Genomic DNA, 23111 nt, shown 5'->3' on the forward strand with positions numbered 1-23111 from the left:
CAGGAGCTGGTTTTTTGAAAAGATCAACAAAATTGATGGACCGCTAGCAAGACTAATAAAGAAGAAAAGAGAGAAGAATCAAATAGATGCAATAAAAAACGAAAAAGGGGATATCACCACCGATCCCACAGAAATACAATCTACCATCAGAGAATACTACAAACACCTCTATGCAAATAAACTAGAAAATCTAGAAGAAATGGATAAATTCCTCGACAAATACACCCTCCCAAGACTAAACCAGGAAGAAGTTGAATCTCTGAATAGACCAATAACAGGTTCTGAAATTGTGGCAATAATCAATAGCTTACCAACCAAAAAGAGTCCAGGACCTGATGGATTCACAGCTGAATTCTACCAGAGGCACAAGGAGGAACTGGTACCATTCCTTCTGAAACTATTCCAATCGATAGAAAAAGAGGGAATCCTCCCTAACACACTTTACGAAGCCAGCATCATCCTGATACCAAAACCTGGCAGAGACATAACCAAAAAAGAGAATTTCAGACCAATATCCTTGATGAACATTGATGCAAAAATCCTCAATAAAATACTGGCAAACCGAATCCAGCAGCACATCAAAAAGCTTATCCACCATGATCAAGTGGGCTTCATCCCTGGGATGCAAGGCTGGTTCAACATACGCAAATCAATAAATGTAATCCAGCATATAAACAGAACCAAAGACAAAAACCACATGATTATCTCAATAGATGCAGAAAAGGCCTTTGACAAAATTCAACAACCCTTCATGCTAAAAACTCTCAATAAATTAGGTATTGATGGGACGTATCTCAAAATAATAAGAGCTATCTACAACAAACCCACAGCCAATATCATACTGAATGGGCAAAAACTGGAAGCATTCCCTCTGAAAACTGGCACAAGACAGGGATGCCCTCTCTCACCGCTCCTATTCAACATAGTGCTGGAAGTTCTGGCCAGAGCAATCAGGCAGGAGAAGGAAATAAAGGGTATTCAATTAGGAAAAGAGGAAGTCAAATTGTCCCTGTTTGCAGATGACATGATTGTATATCTAGAAAACCCCATTGTCTCAGCCCAAAATCTCCTTAAGCTGATTAGCAACTTCAGCAAAGTCTCAGGATACAAAATTAATGTACAAAAATCACAAGCATTCTTGTACACCAATAACAGACAAACAGAGAGCCAAATCATGAGTGAACTCCCATTCACAATTGCTTCAAAGAGAATAAAATACCTAGGAATCCAACTTACAAGGGATGTGAAGGACCTCTTCAAGGAGAACTACAAACCACTGCTCAATGAAATAAAAGAGGATACAAACAAATGGAAGAACATTCCATGCTCATGGGTAGGAAGAATCAATATCGTGAAAATGGCCATACTGCCCAAGGTAATTTATAGATTCAATGCCATCCCCATCAAGCTACCAATGACTTTCTTCACAGAATTGGAAAAAACTACTTTAAAGTTCATATGGAACCAAAAAAGAGCCCGCATCGCCAAGTCAATCCTAAGCCAAAAGAACAAAGCTGGAGGCATCACGCTACCTGATTTTAAACTATACTACAAGGCTACAGTAACCAAAACGGCATGGTACTGGTACCACAACAGAGACATAGATCAATGGAACAGAACAGAGCCCTCAGAAATGATGCCGCATAGCTACAACTATCTGATCTTTGACAAACCTGACAAAAACAAGAAATGGAGAAAGGATTCCCTATTTAATAAATGGTGCTGGGAAAACTGGCTAGCCATATGTAGAAAGCTGCAACTGGATCCCTTCCTTACACCTTATACAAAAATTAATTCAAGATGGATTAAAGACTTATATGTTAGACCTAAAACCATTAAAATCCTACAAGAAAACCTAGGCAATACCATTCAGGACATAGGCGTGGGCAAGGACTTCATGTCTAAAACACCAAAAGCAATGGCAACAAAAGCCAAAATCGACAAATGGGATCTCATTAAACTAAAGAGCTTCTGCACAGCAAAAGAAACTATCATCAGAGTGAACAGGCAACCTACAGAATGGGAGAAAATTTTTGCAACCTACTCATCTGACAAAGGGCTAATATCCAGAATCTACAATGAACTCAAACAAATTTACAAGAAAAAAACAAACAACCCCATCAAAAAGTGGGCAGAGGACATGAACAGACACTTCTCAAAAGAAGACATTTATGCAGCCAAAAAACACATGAAGAAATGCTCATCATCACTGGCCATCAGAGAAATGCAAATCAAAACCACAGTGAGATACCATCTCACACCAGTTAGAATGGCCATCATTAAAAAATCAGGAAACAACAGGTGCTGGAGAGGATGTGGAGAAATAGGAACACTTTTACACTGTTGGTGGGACTGTAAACTAGTTCAACCATTGTGGAAGTCAGTGTGGCGATTCCTCAGGGATCTAGAACTAGAAATACCATTTGACCCAGCCATCCCATTACTGGGTATATACCCAAAGGACTATAAATCATGCTGCTATAAAGACACATGCACACGTATGTTTATTGCGGCACTATTCACAATAGCAAAGAGTTGGAACCAACCCAAATGTCCAACAACGATAGACTGGATTAAGAAAATGTGGCACATATACACCATGGAATACTATGCAGCCATAAAAAATGATGGGTTCGTGTCCTTTGTAGGGACATGGATGAAACTGGAAAACATCATTCTCAGTAAACTATTGCAAGGACAAAAAACCAAACACCACATGTTCTCACTCATAGGTGGGAATTGAACAATGAGAACTCATGGACACAGGAAGGGGAACATCACGCTCCGGGGACTGTTGTGGGGTGGGGGGAGGGGGGAGGGGGGAGGGACAGCATTAGGAGATACACCTAATGCTAAATGACGAGTTAATGGGTGCAGGAAATCAACATGGCACATGGATACATATGTAACAAACCTGCACATTGTGCACATGTACCCTAAAACCCTAAAGTATAATAAAAAAAAATAAAAATAAAAAAAAAAAATACAAAAAAAAAATACAAAAAAAAAAAAAAATTGGAACCCTTGTACACTGTTAGTGGGATTGTAAAAGGTGCAACCACTATGGAAAACATTATGGAGGTTCCTCAGTGAATTAAAAATGGAACTACCATATGCTCCAGCAATCCTACTTATGGGTATATATTCAAAGGAAATGAAAGAGTCTTGAAGAAATATTGGTATACTCATGTTCATAGCAGCACTATTCAAATAGCCGAGGTGGAAGCAACCCAAATGCCCATAGACGGATGAATGGGTAAATAAAATGTGGTATACACATACAAGGGAAGATCATTCATCCTTTAAAAGGAAGGAAATCCTGTCACATGCTGTAACATAGCTGAACCTTGAGGACATTAGGCTAAGTGAAATAAGCCAGTCACAAAAAAGCAAATATTACATGATTCCACTTATATGAGGTATCTAAAGTAGTCGAATTCATAGAAACAGAGAGTGCAATGGTAGTTACCAGGGGCTGGAGGAAGGATGGTAGTTACCAGGGGCTGGAGGACAGAAGAAGAGGGGAGTTGTTTTTGTTTTTGTTTGAGACAGGTCTCACTCTGTCACCAGGCTGACATGCAGTAGCTCACTGCAGCCTCTACCTCCGGGGCTTACGCAGTTCTCCCACCTCAACCTCCCAAGTAGCTGGGACTACAAGCATGCCACCACAACTGGCTAATTTTTAAATTATTTTTGTAGAGACAGGGTCTCACTATGATAACCAGATAGGTCTCAACTCCTGGGCTCAAGCAATCCTCCAACTTTGGCCTTCCAAAGTGTTGGGATTACAAGCGTGAGCCACCATGCCTGACCATGGGAGTTGTTTAATGGGTATAGAGTTTCCATTTTGCAAGATGACAAAGTTCTGGAGATTTGGTTCACAACAATGTAAATATGCTTAATATTACTGAGTTGCACACTTACAAGAAGGTTAAGATGATAAATTTTATGTTCTGTTTTTTACCCTAATTTTTTTTTTTAGAGGAACTACCATTTTTTAACTCACCTAGGATTTCACTGAGGTTAGTAGCAATCACTTTTCTATTCCCAGTCTCAGCTGAAAATGTGACTTCAGGAAAGGGTGGGTGTGAAGAGCACCTGGAGACCTCTAGGAGAACCATCTTCATAATGTCCCACACATTAGATGGCCCAACTCAGGCCCTCTTTGGTTGTGTCTATCTCATAAAGGCAAGGAGACCCTTGGTGGGAAGACCCACCCAGAGTCATCACCTACTCCTTCGATCATAATCAGGGTACCCAGAACTCTAGAATTTCCTGCCCAATCAACTCTGAGCTTGCTGCGAGGGCCTGGGAGAGCTTCATCTCCCAAACTGTCTTTCCAGGGTGGACCACACACTCAGAGCAGCCCTAGTTCTGAGGGCGGGCCAAGCAGGGAGGGTCTGCAGAGGTTGTGGAGAGAGCTCAGCCATGCAGCCTGGGGTGCCCACAAATCAATCCAGAGGACCTGCATAGCATAGGAAGAGGCCAAGCATAGAAGGAGAAGGGAGAGTTGGTGAAAGGCCAAGGGCCAACTCTCCACACACTACCATATTCTGATGCAGAACCCAGAAGTCTATATTTGAACCTGGCTTTCCAGTTTGTGATCAAGGCATAGTTGTCAAAGTGGAAGGATCAAACACATTTTATTTAGCAGTTTGTTAGTTATACATGTAACTTTTAAATATGATGTATGGATCTCCATTTGTATTCTTGCTCTGGGCTCCACAAATGTTAGGGGTGAGCCAGGGTTGAAGAATGGTCAAACTAATAGAAAAGAAAAACATGGCCAGGCATGGTGGCTCACTCCTGTAATCCCAGTACTTTGAGAGGCTGAGGTGGGCGGATCACGAAGTCAGGAGTTCAAGACCAGCCTGGCCAATATGGTGAAACCCTGTCTCTACTAAAAATATAAAAAATAGCCAGGCGTGGTGGCGGGCACCTGTAATCCCAGCTACTCAGCAGGTTGAGGCAGGAGACTCACTTGAACCTGGGAGGCAGAGGTTGCAGTGAGCCGGGATCACACCACTGCACTCCAGCCTGGTCAACAGAGTAAGACTCTGTCTCAAAAAAAAAAAAAAAGAAAAGAAAAGAAAAAAGAAAAATATGGCAGCCTTTGTTTTTTCTCTATAAGTTTAAATATTTTCCATCTGGTATTGAAGTATAATCAATTACAGAGCTGTGTCTCTCCTAGTCACTGACACAAATACAGCCCATCTTATTCCTCAGTCAAACATGTAATGGTTTTACAATCCTTCCCCTAATCAAACCCCATGTACCTTTCACCACTTTCCAAACACAACTTGGTTACCCAAAATGTTAGCAGAAAAGAAGGAGGCAAGAGTGAGTGAGAGAAAGCTGATTTGAAACACCTAGTAGGAAGACACGAAGATAGTGATGGTGGACCTGGTTCACAGTCCCCATTATGGCCAGATATTGGGGTTTACCATGACCTACATTCCAGAGAGGTTCAGAGAGTGGGGGATTGGGATGGAGCAGTGGCTCTAAACAGAGGCTGATTTAGTCACTCCTGGTGACATTTGACAATATCTGAAGATAATTTTGATTGTGACGACTGAAGTGCTATTGGCATCTGGTGAACAGAGGCTAGGGATGCTGCTAAATATCCTACATTGCACAGAACTGCCCTCTCAATGAAGAATTATCTAGTCCAAAATGTCAACAGTGCTGAGGCTGAGAAACCCTGGGGTAGACAGAAGGCAATTATGCAAGGTTTTTGGTTGTGTTTTCATGGCCTCTTTTCTAAACTCTGTGCTCAGTCAAATAATTCAACAAGAATATTTTCAAATATCCATACCTATACATATACTTTCTCCTCATTGCTTAGAGTAGGACACAGCACAATTTTGAGAATTGACCTCCAAACCTCTAAGATGCAGTAATTTATTCTGGACACTAGGGGTCCACCGTATATTGCTCTTATCTATTGGTGAAGGGGGCATCAAACCAAATTCATCCACCATCCAGCCTAAAAACCTGTCTGAAGAGAAATGTTAAAACTATGTGTTTGGCATTTCTGGGATGGGGAGGGACAAGGGGCATCTCTATCCCTAAGGTGGTCCAATTATCGCCAGAACTGTGTCCAGCTCTCAGGAAGGGAGATCCAGAGGCTCTGCTTAATTTCCCAGGGTTTTGTGGCCTAGAAGTCCCCACCCCCTTGCAAGCGTCCTGCCAAAGACAGCAGGGGGCCACAGCTAGAGGATTTGCAGAACTGGATGCACCAAAAGGAATGAGGAGCAGGCTTCAGGAGCCCAGTGAAGTAGCAAATAGGGAATTGGGCTCAAAATTACACACAAAAATGCATAAAGGAGAGGATAAGCTCAACCACTAGGGTAAAGACTAAGAAAGCTATGATAAATAGGGTCAAAGAGGCTAAGGAGAGGAAGACTCAAAAGAAACAATCTGGAGATGAGGGAATGCACTAATTGGAAAGGGAGGAGCAGCTGAGGGTGGGAAGGTGAAAAAGAATGCAAAAAGGGAGCAGAAAGAAGGGAAAGAAACCAGAAAGAAGGAAGGAAATGGTGGATTCAGGAAGATAAGGTCATGATGAAAGAGTGCAGAGAACAGAATCAAAGAGAAGAAAAACTAATGCCTACAAGAGGAGAATATATACATACATATATGTGTATATATATATACACATATATATATACACATTCATTTCTGTGATATCAGTCATAGTCACAGAATCTGGGGCTTTAAGGAACTTGGAGGTAATGTAGATTTAATGTTCTCATTTTCAGAAGAGAAGGCAGTTTTACAGAGGGGAAGTGGCAGAGTTCAAGTGCACAGAGCTTTCTTACCAAAGCCAAGACCCAAATCTCAGACTCCTGCAAACCAGATTCTTCTCACCACTGCACCCACTGCCTCTCATCAGTGGCCCCCATATTGACATTTCAGCTTCATCTGTCACAGGTTTGAAAGGGGCAAGTCCAAATTACTCTGGGAGGACAAAGATGGGGCACTCAGTCATGCTCATGTGTCATGGGAGTCAGCGCTGACTTCTGAAAGGAGGTGATAAGGTCCGGAGGCAGAGGTGGAAGAAACAGCGTGCCAGGTTGAAGGATAAGTATGTGCAAAAGTCAGAGAGCACATGATCGAATGACCAGCTCTGAAAGGACTGGACGAGGGAATGTGTTGGCTGGTGGTGGCAAGAGGCTTTGCGGTAAATCGTATCTTAATAAAGGGGTTTCCAAAGAAAGGTTGAATAATTCACTCTAGCTAAAGAGTGGGAGATTAGGGGGGAGTAAGACATGAGAGAGGAAAGAATTGAAATGTCCCGACCCAAGATGGAATAGAAGAGGAGTGAATGAGTTCAAGCAATACCTGAAAGCTACATTTAGCAGGACGTGGTGACTGAATGGACAAGGGGAGAAGAGAGAAGCAAGAACGGCATCCAGGTTTTGGTCACAGGCCACCATTTGGATGGTGAAGCTGTCACTAAGACAGGAGACATAGTAGGGGGAACAGGCTTGGGGGGAGGTTAAACATGTTGAGTTTGAGGTACTTGCAGGATATATGCAGGTGGGGCCATAAAGAAAATAGCTCCAAACAATTATCTAACTCAATAGTTCTCAACCTTCACAGCACATTAGAATCACGGGGAGTTTTAACTACCCACCCCTCAATAATCAGATCTGACTCAAAGCCAATTAAATGAGAATCTGTGAGGATGGGATCCAGTTATGGGTGATTTGTAAAGCTCCTCAGGTGATTCTGTTGATATAACTAACCATATGGTTTTCATTGTGGAGCTAAAGGCTATAAACTCTCATTCCCGTCTTTCATTGAGAAGTCATATTCTGTTCTCTTGGTTTGTACAAGAAAATGTAGAGTGCAAAACAGGAGTAATGATTCTTACTTTCCTCACCAAGAGCATTGTGAAAAATAATTACTACTTGACAAATCTTTGGGAGCAATGGATGAAAGGCAACAAAGCCCCAGCAAGCATTAGTTTTACAAGTTTCACCTGCTCCTCCTGATGATTTCATTTGAGTGCATGTCACATGGTTCTATATTTAGTGACGCCAAAGAGAGGCTTTGATGCCTTGAATGGAAGGTCAAGAATGACATTGATGATAAGCTCTGTAACAAAGGCAGACCATTTCCTAGTGACTCTATTTTCCTTGCAAATATCACTCCCAGTGCCACATGGAAACAGAATAAGGCCCAGGATTATACTTTTGGAAGTAATTACTTTAGGAAGCTGTGGGGTTCTAAAAACCTATGTTAAAGTGTTTTTGTGGGTTTCAGAGTGCTAAAAAAGGACACAACAAAAAGAATTATTTTGCCAATAAAACTTGTGTGTTTGGTACATGGGACAATCTTCAACAATCTTCATCAATCTCTCTCACTTTTGCACAAAATGTCTGCAGGGTGAGTGGCTTTCTCTCTCTGGTTATCCAAGCTCCCGGGGAATGTTTATCGAGTCCCCCTAATAACCTAAAGGTACAGAATCACTGAAAATATTGTCAAAGACACAAGTCATGCCACCTTTCTCCTTGGCTTCTAAGAAATTCTAAAATTCTGAGTTCCATCTGCCAGCATGCATTGTAAGGCATGATGAAAAAATACAGGCATACCTGAGAAATGTTGCAGGTTCAGTTCCAGACTACTGCAATAAAGTGAATATTATAATAAATGGAGTCACACAAAATTTTTGGTTTCCCAGTGCATTTTAAAAGTTATGTTTACACTATACCGTAGTCCATTAAGTGTGCAATGGTATTATGTCTTTAAAATGTTATATTAACTTTTCTTTTTTTTTGAGAAAGGGTCTCACTCCTATAGCCCAGGTTGGAGTGCACTGATGCAATCACAGCTCACTGCAGCCTCGACTTCCCAGGCTCAGGTGATCCTCCCACCTCAGCCTCCTGAGTAGCTGGTACTACAGGTGCACACTACTATGCCCAGCTAATTTTTTGTATTTTTAGCAGGGAGAGGGTGTCGCCATGTTGCCAAGGCTGATCTCAAACTCCTGGGCTGAAACAATCGGCCTCCCAAGGTGTTGGGATTACAGGGTGAGCCACCGCACCCAGCCTATCTTAATTTAAAAATACCTTTTGGCTAAAAATGTTAATGATCCTCTGAGCCTTCAGAGAGTTGTAATCGTTCTCCTGGTGGAGGGTCTTGTGTTAATGGCTGCTGACAAATCAGGGTGATGGTTGCTAAAGTCTGGGGTGGCTGTGGCAATTTATTAAAATAAGACAACAGTGAAGTTTGTCATATCAATTGACTCTTTGTTTCATGAAAGATTTCTCTGTAGCATAAGATGCTGTTTGATAGCATTTTACCCATGGTAGAACTTCCTTCAAAACTGGAGTCAATCCACTCAAAGGCTGTCACTGCTTTATCAACTAAGCTTACATAATATTCTAAATACTTTGTTGCCATTTCAAGAGCATCTTCACCAGGAGTAGATTCCATCTCAAAAAAAACGATTTATTTGCTCATCCATAGGAAGCAACTCCTCATCCTTTCAAGTTCTATCATGAGATTGCAACAATTCAGTCACTTCTTCAGGCTCCACTTCTAATTCTAGTTCTCTTACTATTTCCACCACATCTGCAATTACTTCCTCTACTGAAGTCTTGAACCCCTCAAAGTCATCCATGAAGGATGAAATCAACTTCTTCCAAACTCCCATTAGTTTTGATAGTTTAACCTCTTCCCACGAATCGCAAATGTTCTTAATGGCATCCAGAATGATGAATCCCTTCCAGAAGGTTTTCAGTTTACTTTGCCCACATCCATCTGAGGAATCACCATCTAAAGCAGCTATACCCTTACAAAATGTATTTCTTAAACAATAAGACCTGAAAGTTAAAATTACTCTTTGATCCATGGGCTGCAGAATGGATGGTGTTATGCATGAAAACAAATTAATCTCCTTATACATCTTCCTCAGAGTTCTTGGGTAACTAGGTACACGGTCAATTAGCAATGATATTTTGAAATGAATCTTTTTTTGAGTAGTCGGTCTCAATAGTGGGCTTAAAATATTTAGTAAACCACGCTGTAAACAGATATGCTATCATCCAAGCTTTGTTTTTCCATTTATAGAGCACAGGAAGAGTAAATTCAGCATAATCCTTAAGGACCCTAGGATTTTCGGAATGGCCAATGAGCACTGGCTTCAACTTAAAGTCACCAGCTATACTAGCTCCTAACAGGAGAGTTAGCCTGTCCTTTGAAGCTTTGAAGCCAGGCATTGACTTCCATTCTCTAGCTCTGAAAATCCTAAGTGGCATCTTCTTCCAACAGAAGGTTGTTTCTTCTACACTGATCTGTTGTTAGTGTAGCCACCTTCATCAATGATCTTAGCTAGATCTTCTGGGTAACTTGCTGCAGCTCCTACATCAGCACTTGCTGCATCACCTTGTACTTTTATGTTATGGAGATGGCTTTTTTCCTTAAACCCCCTGAACCAACTTCTGCTAGCTTCCAACTTTTCTTCTGCAGCTTCCTCACCTCTCTCAACCTTCACAGAATTGAAGAGAGTTAGGGCTTTGCTCTGAATTAGGTGTTTTGGCTTAAGGGAATGTTGTAGCTGGTTGGACAAGACCACTCAAACCTTCTCCATATCTGTTAAGGAAACCAAAATATTTTACCCCAAAATATATTTCCTTGACACAGTTCAAGACGGCTATTCAGAAGGGCTGGAAAATACAAAAATAGCTAAAAATCTGCCTTTTGTGGGGTACATTTGCATTTGAAGAGAAAATCCACATTGATACAGCCAGGCTTTCTCTAAGGGCCTTCCCTTGCTGGATCTAGGAAACATTAAATGAGACTCTGACACATTTAAAGGTCTGAAAGAAACATTTACCTCTAAAATGTCATTTCATCTATATAACAAGATCATCTTTGCTACCCAGGCCTTCTCTTCCCTCCCTCCCGTAACCTGTCTTACCAGCATAACCTGATTTACTGCCATAACCTGGTTTTGGCCATCTTCTGAGCCTTCATTTTTTCTATAATCCCAGGATGGTATATAAGCTTCTCTACCCCATTGAGGTAAGGAGTAATCACTCTGTGATCTTCCCCCTGTGTGCACTAATAAATCTGGATGCCTTTTCTCATTAATCTGCCTTTTGTCAGTTGCCTTTTCAGCAAAACTTCAGGGGGCAAAGGGGAAGTTTTCCCTTGACCCCTACGTTGGCAATAAGCCTGCTTTGTTTTCTGATCATTTGTTAGCTCACTGCGTGTAATTTCCTCCGAGAACTTTTCCTTTGCATTTACAACTTGGCTAACTGGCCCAGGAGGCCTATTTCAAATTTCTTTTTCTTTTTTTTTTTTTTTTGAGACGGAGTATTGCTCTTGTTGCAGGCTGGAGTGCAATGGCGCTACCTCGGCTCAATGCAACCTCCACTTCCTGGGTTCAAACGATTCTCCTACCTCAGGCTCCCGAGTAGCTGGGATTATAGGCATGCACCACCATGCCCGGCTAATTTTGTATTTTTAGTAGAGATGGGGTTTCTCCATGTTGGTCAGGCTGGTCTCGAACTCCTGACTTCAGGTGATCCGCCCATCCTGGCCTCCCAAAGTGCTGGGATTACAAGTGTGAGCCACCGCACCTGGGCCCAGTCTCAGCTTTCTACAGCCTTCCTCACTAAGCTCAATCATTTTGATTTAAAGTGAGAGATGTGTGAGTCTTCCTTTCACTTGAACACTAAGAGGCCATTGCAGGGTTATTAATTGGCCTAATTCAAATATTGTTAGATCTCAGGGAATAGGGAGGCCCAAGGAGAGGGAGAGAGATGGGGGAATGGCCAGCGAGTGGAGAAGGCAGAACACACACAACATTTATCAATTAAGTTTGCCATCATATGGGTGCAATTCGTGGTGCCCCAAAACAATTACAATAGTAACATCAAAGATCACTAACCGTAGATCACCATAACAGGTCATAACAATAATGAAGAAATCTGAAATATCGTAAGAATCACCAAAATGTGACACAGAGACACAAAATGAGCACACGCTGCTGGGAAAATGGCACTCACAGACTTTCTCAGTGCAGGGTTGACATAAACCTTCAATTTGTTAAAAAAAGAAAAAAAGAAAAGAAAAGAAAAATCTGTGAAGCACGATAAAATGAGCATAGTAAAATGAGGTATGCCTCTAATCACTTAAGAAACTCTTCAGGTTTTTTTGGTGCTAGTCCTGTGTATGCGAATATCATTCCCAAAGGGTAGAAATAGCTGAGCTGACATAACCATAACCAAAGGCTGCTATTCTTTCAGTCACTGAGTAAAGATAAAATCCCAAACCTATATGATTATGACAGAGCAAGATTCCATCTCAAAAAATCATAAATAAAAATTAAAAAAATAAAAATAAATAAATGAAAAAGCTGCTTTGCTTGCCATCGACCTTTTGTGTTCAGATAGAGAAGGTCTTCAGAGCCCACAAACAGGGGCCTCAAAAAGGTCTTTCCTATCTTGGAACATTTTGTAACAAAAACGACCAAAAGAAACCATCTCTTCTGACAGGGTCATGAGGCTGGAAGAGATCTTACAGTTATTTTGAGTCTGGCCTCTACTTTTTTTTTGTTGTTTGTTTTCAGACAGAGTCTCACTCTGTCACCCAGGTTAGAGTATAGCGGCAGCTTGGCTCACTGCAACCACTGCCTCCTGGGTTCAAGCAATTCTCGTGCTTCAGCCTCCTGAGTAGCTGGGATTACAGGTGCCCACCACCACGTCCAGCTAATTTCTGTATTTTTAGTAGAGACAGGGTTTCACCATGTTGGCCAGGCTGTTCTCAAACTCCCGACCTCAGGTGATCTGCTGGCCTCGGCCTCCCAAAGTACTGGGATTACAGGTGTGAGTCATCGAGCCCAGCCTGGCCTCTCCTTTTATACATAAAGAAACTGAGGCCCAGAGGGAGGGCATGGCTTGTCCAATCCCAGGCTTTTTAGAGTCTCCTGGGTCTGACAGTGCTCTCTCTTCCTGTGAACATGCTGAAGGGGACATGCTGGGAGATTTGAGAAGTCAAATTAGTAGTATATGACTTTTTCCATTTCCACCCTACTGCTCTTATCTTGGATGAGGGATGGTTTTAGCATTCAATTTCACGTATTTTTCTTTGTGGGAAATGAACCACAGCCAGCAACTTCATAAAACCCCACCTCACCCCATCACCAACAGTAATTAGAAGCTGTGAAGGAAATCTGAGGAGTTAGTGTATTTTCCCTTTAGGCATGATAGACCCTACCTGATCCTATCAGATGAACACATTTTTTTCAATCTTAAAAATATCCACTGACAAAAATGTGGTATCGTTCCTCTGGAAACTCTGCCACTATCTGTGCTGATTTTTGTTTACTGAGAGAGTATCACTGACCCCCTCACTGGCCACAGAGCATGAACTCTGAGTTCCTGTTTCAGCATTTGGTTGGGTCCATTCTTTATGAAGATACTTATGTTCCTTGTGCATTTTCAAGATGGACAGGGCTGCAAGCTCTGGTTATGGTTTTGTGCATAGCTACAGCTATGAGTAGCTCCTCTACTCATGTTGTCAGACTAAATTACTTATCTGATCCCATTTAGCTGAGGATGCCAGCCACTGCAGAATCTGTGCACTCAAGAGAACAATGAGACCAGACCTCAAACAGAAAGACATTTCTTTGCACCTTTCTAAAAACATCTCCCGAGGCAAAGCCTGCAAACCCTACCTTAGAAATACATTCTTCCACCTAATCCCAGTTTTTCTAAGTCCTTCACAAAGGAATTAAAAAGAGTTATTTTTCTTCTCAGTTTAAATAGCTCAAGAAAGTCCTTCCAAAGGTTTTGTGACTTACTTTGATATGGGGGTGTTTTGTACATGTTGTCCCCCAAACACGGGAACAGCGCTCCTCTTTTCTGTGTTCATAGAATTCAGCGTCTCGTAAGATAGCTACCCTCCGTCCACCATGTGCCAGGACAAACTTGCTGCACCCTTCCAGCCGTGTCTTATCCTCTGCAGAGACAGGCAGTACAATGGGGATGCTCATGTTGATCACGCCATCTGTGGAAAGAGCCACGTGATGCAAGAAAACTAGATATAAGGTGCGCCATCCTTGAAGCATGACTGAAATGTGCACAATGCCCCTTCCAAACATTTCCTTCAAGAAGCATTAAGACCCAAATCCAAGCAGTTGTGTTAGCTGCACCAGTTTCTCTAGATGCTATAATGACAAGTCCTTGAAGGGCTTCCCAAAGCAAATGGAGCATATGTGAAAAATGGGTTGAGTTTTAAATCATGGAGGTGGCCTCCATAAGTGGTCTAACTTTGGAAACGCCTCTTTGTGGGTTCCCTTTTCAAATCTAAGCCCTGACCTCAATGCAGTAGGGAATTTAAAATTTTCCAAAACCCAATTAAATAAAATTAAGCTAGCAAAACAAACCAAAACTCTCTAGTCTTTCTTAGAAATGAACCTTGTAAGAACATTAAGCAAGTCTCTTATTTCATTATCTGTTTAGGCTCTATCTGCATACCAATACACTGAATTGGAAACAAAGAAAAAAATCAGATAATTGATATGAATCTATGGGAATGAGAATATGCATTTTTTATATAGTAAGTTACCTATGACAGCTATGTGTTTGTCTTTTTTAATATTAACTACAATCTGGGTAATACCTCATTCACCTTTTTCTTTAATTTAAAATTTTTAACTTTCTTGGGCACATAGTGTATATGTTTATGGGGTGCATAAGATATTTTGATACAGGAATACAATGCATAATAATCACATCAGGGTAAATGAGGTACCCGTCACCTCAAGCATTTATCCTTTGTGTTACAAAAATCCAATTATCCTCTTAGTTATTTTTGAATGTACCATTAATTTATTTTATTTTATTTTATTTTATTTTTAGACAGTCTTGCTCTGCTGCCAGGCTGGAGTTCACTGGCACGATCTTGGCTCACTGCAACCTCTGCCTCCCGGGTTCAAGCTATTCTCCTGCCTCAGCCTCCTGAGTAGCTGGGATTACAGGCATGCGCCACCATTCCCAGCTAATTTTTGTATTTTTAGTAGAGACAGGGTTTCACCATGTTGGCCAGGATGGTCTCGATCTCTTGACCTCATGATCTGCCCACCTCAGCCTCCCAAAATGCTGGGATTACAGGCATGAGCCACCGTGCCTAGCCGTTAAATTATTATTGACTATAGTCATCCTGTTGTGCTATCAAATACTAGATCTTATTCATTCTATTTTCTGTACCCATCTCATGCACTTGTAAAAAATGTATTTTCAGCCAGGTGCAGCGGCTTACACCTATAATCCCAGCATTTTGGGAGGCCAATATGGGAGGATTGCTTCAGGCCAAGAGTTTTGGACCAGCCTGGGTAACATGGCAACATCTCATCTCTACCAAAAAATATGTGTGTGTGTGTGTGTGTGTGTGTGTGTGTATACACACATATTTTTTTAAATTAGCTGGACATGTTGGCATGCACCTGTAGTCCCAGCTACTCAGGAGGCTGAGGCAAGCAAGTCACTTGAGCCCAGGAGTTTGAGGCTGCAATGAGCCCTGATCACTCCACTGTACTCCAGCCTGGGTGATAGAGCAAGACCCTGTCTCAAAAAAAACAAAACGAAACCCACTAATCTATGGGATCCCAAACAAGCAGTCCTCTTGATGTTATTCATGGTGGTTTCGGCATAAAATCACCTTTTTTTCTGCCTCCTGCTCCCTCTTTCCTAAATATTTTTTAGGATACTGGTAATCTCACTTATCTGGGAATCACAGGTCTTGCTAGCGCAACCACAGTTGAGAATCATCTGTCCAAAAACACAGAGGAGTGAAAAATGACATCAAGTCATTAACGCACATGTACTTTCTCTGGAGTATGAGCCCCTCTCACCATTATGCTGAGTCTCTTGCTTTAAGAGGAATTTAAATAAACAGGGTGTTCTGATTTCTCAGTATACAGCACAGCAAATTAGAAGGCATCGAATGTGGTATTCAGAGAAGCCACATCTTTAGCAGCAAGAAATGTCAGATGACAGCTGGACCACAAAGGAAGAGACAAGAAAACTACTGAAAAAATACACATATAAACTGTGATGGTTGATGTTATATGTCAACTTAGCTAGGCCACAGTACTCAGATATTTAGTCAAACATTATTCTAGATGTTTCTGTGGAGGTACTTTTCAGATGGGATTAACATTTAAATCAGTAGACTCTGAGTAAAGTAGAGTACCCTCCAGAATGTGAGTGGGCCTCATCCAATCAGTCAAAGGCCTAATTATAAAAAAGACTCATCTCCCCAGAAAAGGAGAGAATTATGCCAGCAGACCGCCTGTGGACTTGAACCGCAGGTCTTCTCAGGGTCCCCAGCCTCCCAGTTTTCGGACTTGCCAGATTCCACAATCACACGAACAAATTCCTTAAAATAAATCTCTCTCTTTTTGTGTGTGTGTGTGTGTGTGTGTGTGTGTGTATCTATATATATAGACAGAGAGAGAGATTTATTATATACCTATATATAATACATAGATATCTATATATAACATACAGATATATTGTTATCTATTCAGATATATATCAGAAATATTATATAATTTAGATATAATATCTATATATTATATATAGATATCAATGTATAATATATAGAGAGATAAGGCTCTATAATAATAAATAAATAATTTATTAAAATAATGTATATATATAATTAATATATGTATAAATTAATATATGTACCTGCATATATAAATTTATTTAATTAAGTTACACATATTTTTATATCTGTCTATAATTAATATATGTATAAATTAATATATGTACCTGCATATATAAATTTATTTAATTAAGTTACACATATTTTTATATCTGTCTATAGAGAGAGATGCATATCTATATATAGATAGACACATAGATATGCATTCTGTTGGTTCTGTTTCTCTGGAGAACCCTGACTATGCAAGGTTCTAACACTGAAACTAAAATACAGAGTTATGGGGGTTCTTTAGTGTGGGAGCCAACAATCCCACAGGTCTCCCCATCTTCAGGGCACCATTACATTAGTGCCCAGTTTAATAACTGGTAATACTAATAATGACAGAGTCATTTTTAAAAGTTCCTTTATATTGAACATATTCTCTTTTTTTTTTGAGTGAATACTTTTTTTTTTTTTAGTAAGACTATTTTGAAATGTTTCTAAATAAGACAGTTAATGTGTAGTTGGTTTTCAGTCTGGGGCTTAAAGGGATAAAATGTGGCTTTCTAAAAACATCTCATTTCTCAATGATTCTAGATAATGTAAAAAAATGTACAAAACGGTGTTCCTCCTACAATGATGCCCTCACAAATATGCTAATCTCTCAATTATACTCAGAGATGAGAAAATGAGGGTTCGTGGTTAAGCGTATAACACAAAAGAATATTAGGGACAATTTCGTGAGAGTTCTCAAGTTCAAGATTCAGAAGAGAATGAAAGGAAGGTGAATAAAGAAAACATTTAACTCCAGAGAAAACAAATGCAGTTATTTATGGACTTGAGGGAATGTGCCATAGATTAAGGAAGCCATTTAAACCTAACTTTTCAATGCAACATTTAGAAGGCCTCTGACAGAGTTAAAGATTAGAGTTCTATTCCTTCGGGGCATAAGACTCCCCCTAGCAGCTATGAAACTAAACTTTCCAGGCATATCACTTTGCACCTTTTAAACACTCTCCAAAGGTTACTAGAACCTAAAGAATGTCACCGGAAATAGACAGCAACTGCTGGCAATAAAGAAATCCGGTCTATCATAAAATCCTGCAGTATACTTTGAGACCCTTTATAAACCACAAATTAGATACTGTGTACAGAAAGTAATGGTTTGTCATTCAAATAATTCTTTGTTTCAACGTTCTTGGGCAATTAGAGCAGCTAAGTCCTTTGCAGAGAACACTAAATTCAAAGTCAGGAGTTCTCCGTTTTACTATGTGTGTCATTCAACTTTTCTAAACTCAGCTTCCTCACTGGAAAAATGGGCTAATAAATGACATGTATCTCCGTGGGTTGCTGCAGGGGGCAAACTGTAAAGCACTATGTTAATGGAGGTTGCTGATGGAAGATAATTAAATCCACCGCATAGTCTAGTTGAGGAAAAGGGAGAGGGGCTAACAAAGAATAACCCCTTCAGAAATGCCGTTGTTCTCACTAGAAAGCATGCTTTCTGTGGATTGCTTACTGACCACATTGCTGAAAGAAAGACCATGATATTTGCCTCTGCTTATAAAGAATGACTTGGCCGAAATAAAGCAAAATGCAAAGCAAAACATGGAGCAGGGTGCTGAAAGAACCTAGTGGTGCCTGCAACACGTCTGTAATGTTGCCTTCCATCAAGTACTCTGCCTTGAAATCCAAGGGATGTTTTACTGTTGCAGCCACCTCGTCTCGTCCACTAGATTCCTGACCAATGTAGCCTCTAATCTACCTTCACCTTGGCCTTGAGTGAAAATCTGAAATGAATAAATAACACTCCTTGGCAGGTTGTCTCAATAAGGAAGTGAATCCGTGGGATGTTATAGAAAGGAGTTCTGCCAAGTAATAATGCCAACTGATCTTATAAGCCTGTAGCTACAACACTACACGTGTATACACAGATTTACTGTAGTTTCCCTACCATCTTTATTGACCTTTCTAATACATAAACATATCCAACTATTACTAAGATGTTATACTTGAACTGTGCTGAAACATCACCCGTGGCTTTCAACCCTGACTTGAGCTTTCAGCCTTTTCCTTCATGTGCTTCATTTGGCTCTCGTGGGAACTGCCTTGATTATTTTATTGTGGTATATCTTATTTTGAAAAAGAATATTGTGGTTCTTTAACCACAGTAAGTACAAGAGATAGCTTATTGTTCAATGGAATGATTTTTCTTTTGCTTTCAATAATTTTCAAGCCTTCTGTGTTAGCCTTATAGATCTGCTTCATGGTTGTTTGGTCCTGTTTCTATGCAAAACCTAAATTACCCTTTATTGCTTAACCGGGCTTTTTAAAGGAAAAACAACAATGATGAAAGCAACACCAAAGATAGATGACATATTCAGAATTTTACCTTTTCATTCTTGTACAATGCAGAAGTTTACAGTCACAGCAAATGTATATTTACTCCCAGTTCCATAACAAGCAATCATAATGGCTTGAAATTAAGTTCATGCATAATCATACATTGCAAACAAATGAAGTACAATCATCCACAATCCAACCAGGTACATTCAGTTTAAATTGATTTATTCTTCATCAACTTAAAATCTTTTATAAACACCATAGGAAAAAAAATTTCCAGATTTGGGAAACTAAATGAGGACCAACAGTCATTGGAAGAGGACCATAAATGTAAAAGACTCAGGAACAAAATGTGCAATGATAATTTAGAAACAAGTTTACTTTTGTCAGCCAAATACTACATCATACACAATAGCTACATCTGGTCGAGAAATTTCCTGTTGTTTGGACTCCAATCAAAAGAAAAATACAGTATTATTCTACTATAGCTGGTTGGATCATGAACCAATAGCGATTCCAACTGGTTAATGTAGATTTTCTTTTAGTTATGTTCTTAACCATTTCCATTTAATGTAACATATCTAATTATAATAACTTAGCTACTTGGAAAGTTAAAGTACATACCAGGAAGGGCCATGCCTAGGGAAATATAAACACAATTAAGAAACATTTTCAGCTCTCCACCAAACGAATCTTACAGCAACAATGTCAAAGAACAAATTCCTATTACGACACTTCACATATACAACATACAAATATACTAGCTTTGTCATGCTATTTTTAAAAACAGAGAGTATATAATAGCAAAAAGCTGGTGAAATCAGAACTTGTATGGAATGTTGTTCAATACAATCCAAAAGCATTGTTCAGATGTTTATCTGGTTTTCTAATTATTTATTTATTTATTTTTCTGTCCACTGGGAAGAGATATCTGTTTTAAAATAATTATAACATATGTTAACATCCCCTCCAGCTTCACCAAGAAGTTTTCTGTTGCAAACATGTGATCTTACAACCACTGTTGAATGGTTTCCAAACTAGGGTCTGGGAGCAAGTATAGAAGCAAACTGCCCTAGAACATCCTAGAATCTGACATGGTTACAGGACATGAAAATATGCTCAGCTGAACAAGCACCAGCGTTAGATCCAGGACAACCTGAATTTAAGTCTAGGCTTCAAATAAGTTATTTAACCTTTCTAATACATATTTTCTCAAGTGGACAAAATATCTTCACAGTGGTATTATCCTGATTAAATGTAAAAATCTATGTCAAACTCCAGTGTCAGAACACAACTGGTGCTCAATAAGTGCTGGTGATATATGCAGAATGCTCTCACACCCTGCCTTGGAAAGTCAGAGCTGTGGAAGAATAGCCATTAAGTGATGGAGTCTCACAAGCCTCCCGTCTTGATCCTACTTGGATGCCATCAGTCAACACAAGCTTGAGCTTCCATTTTTAAATTTAGATGTGACATTTATGATCAAAGGGTGTGTGACAACCCTGGAACTATACTTCTAGTGAGAAATAAAGTGATATGATACACTGATATAAAAGTAGATTCTTGAGTAATAATATGGAGTGGCTCATACTATACAATTATCATAAACTTTAACAAGTGATTTGGTTTTTGTTTTAGGTTTTTTTTGGCTTTTGGACTGAGTAAACAGAACTATTTCATTTTAAATTTAGGGGAAAATATAAACCTTTGAGAAAATTAAAACCAACAAATATTTTTAGGAGACACGGTCAGAATAAAAACAATGTTGCTTGCAGATTGTAGGTAATCAGGAAATTTGCAATTGTTTGAAGGAAGACAAAAGTGGGCACATGTCTGTGGCTATAGACATCGTTTCCAATTTTCAATGGCAGTGACTTAAACCTTCATGAATTGGTTACAATTAAATGATATCTATATGAATGATATCTTGCCCAACATTCTGACATAGAAATACATCACTTTTTAGAATTTAACTCTGCCTCCTCAGTCCAAACACCATCAGGCGAGGCACTGTCAGGAGCCTCTGTTGCTGCATTTCAAATGGCTTCCTCCTGATACCCTCCAGGCTGCTCTCCAGGTGAGAGGGAGCCCAAGCCCCCACTCCCTTCTACTGGGGGAGTGGGGCAGTTCCATTTTGTTGTATATATTGCCTCTGATTTTTGAAATGAAATAAAGAATTCTCTGGTTTAAAAAAGAAAGTTTCGGCCACGCGCAGTGGCTCATGGCTCTAATCCTAGCACTTTGGGAGGCCGAGGTGGGTGGATCACTTGAGGTCAGGAGTTCAAGACCAGCCTGGCCAATATGGTGAAACCCCATCTCTACTAAAAATACAAAAATTACCTGGGCTAGGTGGCAAGCGCCTGTAATCCCAGCTACTTGGTAGGCTGAGGCAGAAGAATTGCTTGAACTCAGGAGGCGGAGGTTGCAGTGAGCAGAGATCGCGCCACTGCACTCCAGCCTGGGCAACAGAGCGAGACTCTGTCTCAAAAAATAACATAAAAGAAGAAAAAGAAAATAAAAAAGAAAGTTTCACAGCCACTGATGGGGGGGCAGGAAGGACCTACTGGACTAGGTCTCAGAAAATGACTGTACTGTGTTTCTCAGCAAGCTCACCTGCCTTCATTACCATTCTATCTCCAGCCGCCAGACAAACCCTGGAACATGGGGGCACTCAGTGTATATCTGTTGGCTAGCTGATGAACATCGTATCTGTGCTACTTCCAAATTGATGTGACTAGGGATAAAGTCACTTAGTCTCTTCAAGACTCCAAGTTCTTTTATTTATGTATTTATTTTTAGAGACAAAGTTTCCCTATGTTGCCCAGGTGGGACTTTAGCTCCTGGGCTCAAGTGATCCTCCCGCCTTAGGCTCTGAGTAGCTGGGACTACAGTCATGAGCCACCATGCCTGACAAATTCTTTTCACTGTATGCAGAGTGGTTTGTTCATAATAGCTAGTATGTATGAAATACTGACTATTGAATCAGGCATTCTCTTAAACTTTCAACATCCAATGAGGTAGGTACAGTTATTAACATCCCCATTGTACAGATGAAGGAACAAAGCCCAGAGAGTTTAAGTAATTTGGCCCAGGTTCATAGCTAATCACTGACATACAAACCTAGACAGTTTGACTTCACAGCTCACACTCTCATCCACTGTGATATTCTGCCTCTGCTTAGACCCAAACTAAGTTAACATACAGCGAGTGGTAGGGGTGGGCAGCACATCATATCCCTGATTATCTATTTTTATTATCAATTTACACAGGCATTTAGGTGCTTCTGTGGGCTGTGAAGAGCTCTGAATCCTGATTATAACTGGGGTTGCATAAGTATGTCCAGTAGACTCTGTTTGCAGAGGTAGATGGTGGAACCAGCAGATAATTCCCACAGGGAAAAGAAGAATCTTACAGAAAGTTTCAGACACAGGCCCTGCAGCTTGGAAGGGGAAAGGATATGGAAATAGCAAAACATCTGATCTTGAACCCTCCTGACAGAGCCACACTGGAGCCACATGAGAATAAAGGGATCTATACAGCTTACAAGAGTTGCCTCACTCAATTCTCTAATACTGTGGAACTAAAGCAACCTCCTAGACAGTCTTCAACTGAGGTTAATGCAGAGGAAGGAAACATTTTTCCCACTTGAAGAAGAGTCCATAAACTGCGACAGCTCTACTGGCACCAAAACTTTGGTGGCTGGAGTGACCCAGCAGGATCTGCACTTCTGAGTACAGACAGACCCACAGATACACACAGCAAGTGGCACATGGCTGGGGCCCTGACTTAGGAACACAGGAAACGCACCCCTTGGGGACTCCCCAAAACACTTGGGTAGGCTTTGAAAGAACTGGGCTTTCTGCATGAGCAGGTAGGGGCTTGGAACTAGTAGGCTTCAAGTATTAATGGGAAGGTAACCTCATTCATATCCCCAGGCTGGTGGGTTTGCGGGGACAGACATCTGGATTACATGGAAAGTGGGAGCAATAATAAGTGCTTCATCCACCTCACGGCAGTGAGCATCAAATAAGAAATAGAAAATCAATGGTTTGGCAGGGTACGGTGCCTCACACCTGTAATCTCAGCACTTTGGGAGGCCA

At 40.5% G+C, this 23111-nt stretch overlaps 1 protein-coding gene across 2 annotated transcripts in view; it reads right to left on the reverse strand.

The window, feature by feature from the left end:
* Positions 1–23111, reverse strand: part of PAPSS2 (3'-phosphoadenosine 5'-phosphosulfate synthase 2) — a 95607-nt gene that overhangs the window by 12496 nt on the left and 60000 nt on the right. Inside the window, exons 8-9 of one of the 2 annotated variants that reach the window (XM_055274309.2) lie at positions 19636–19650; positions 13820–14025 (exon numbers count right to left, since the gene is read on the reverse strand). In XM_055274309.2, coding sequence (XP_055130284.1) covers positions 13820–14025; positions 19636–19650 — 221 coding nt within the window. The remainder of the gene's footprint in view (positions 1–13819; positions 14026–19635; positions 19651–23111) is intronic. The other variant, XM_055274310.2, reaches the window with a different exon arrangement.

The sequence above is a fragment of the Symphalangus syndactylus genome, chromosome 4 (assembly GCF_028878055.3).
Source record: "Symphalangus syndactylus isolate Jambi chromosome 4, NHGRI_mSymSyn1-v2.1_pri, whole genome shotgun sequence".
NCBI classification, from domain to species: Eukaryota; Metazoa; Chordata; class Mammalia; order Primates; family Hylobatidae; genus Symphalangus; species Symphalangus syndactylus.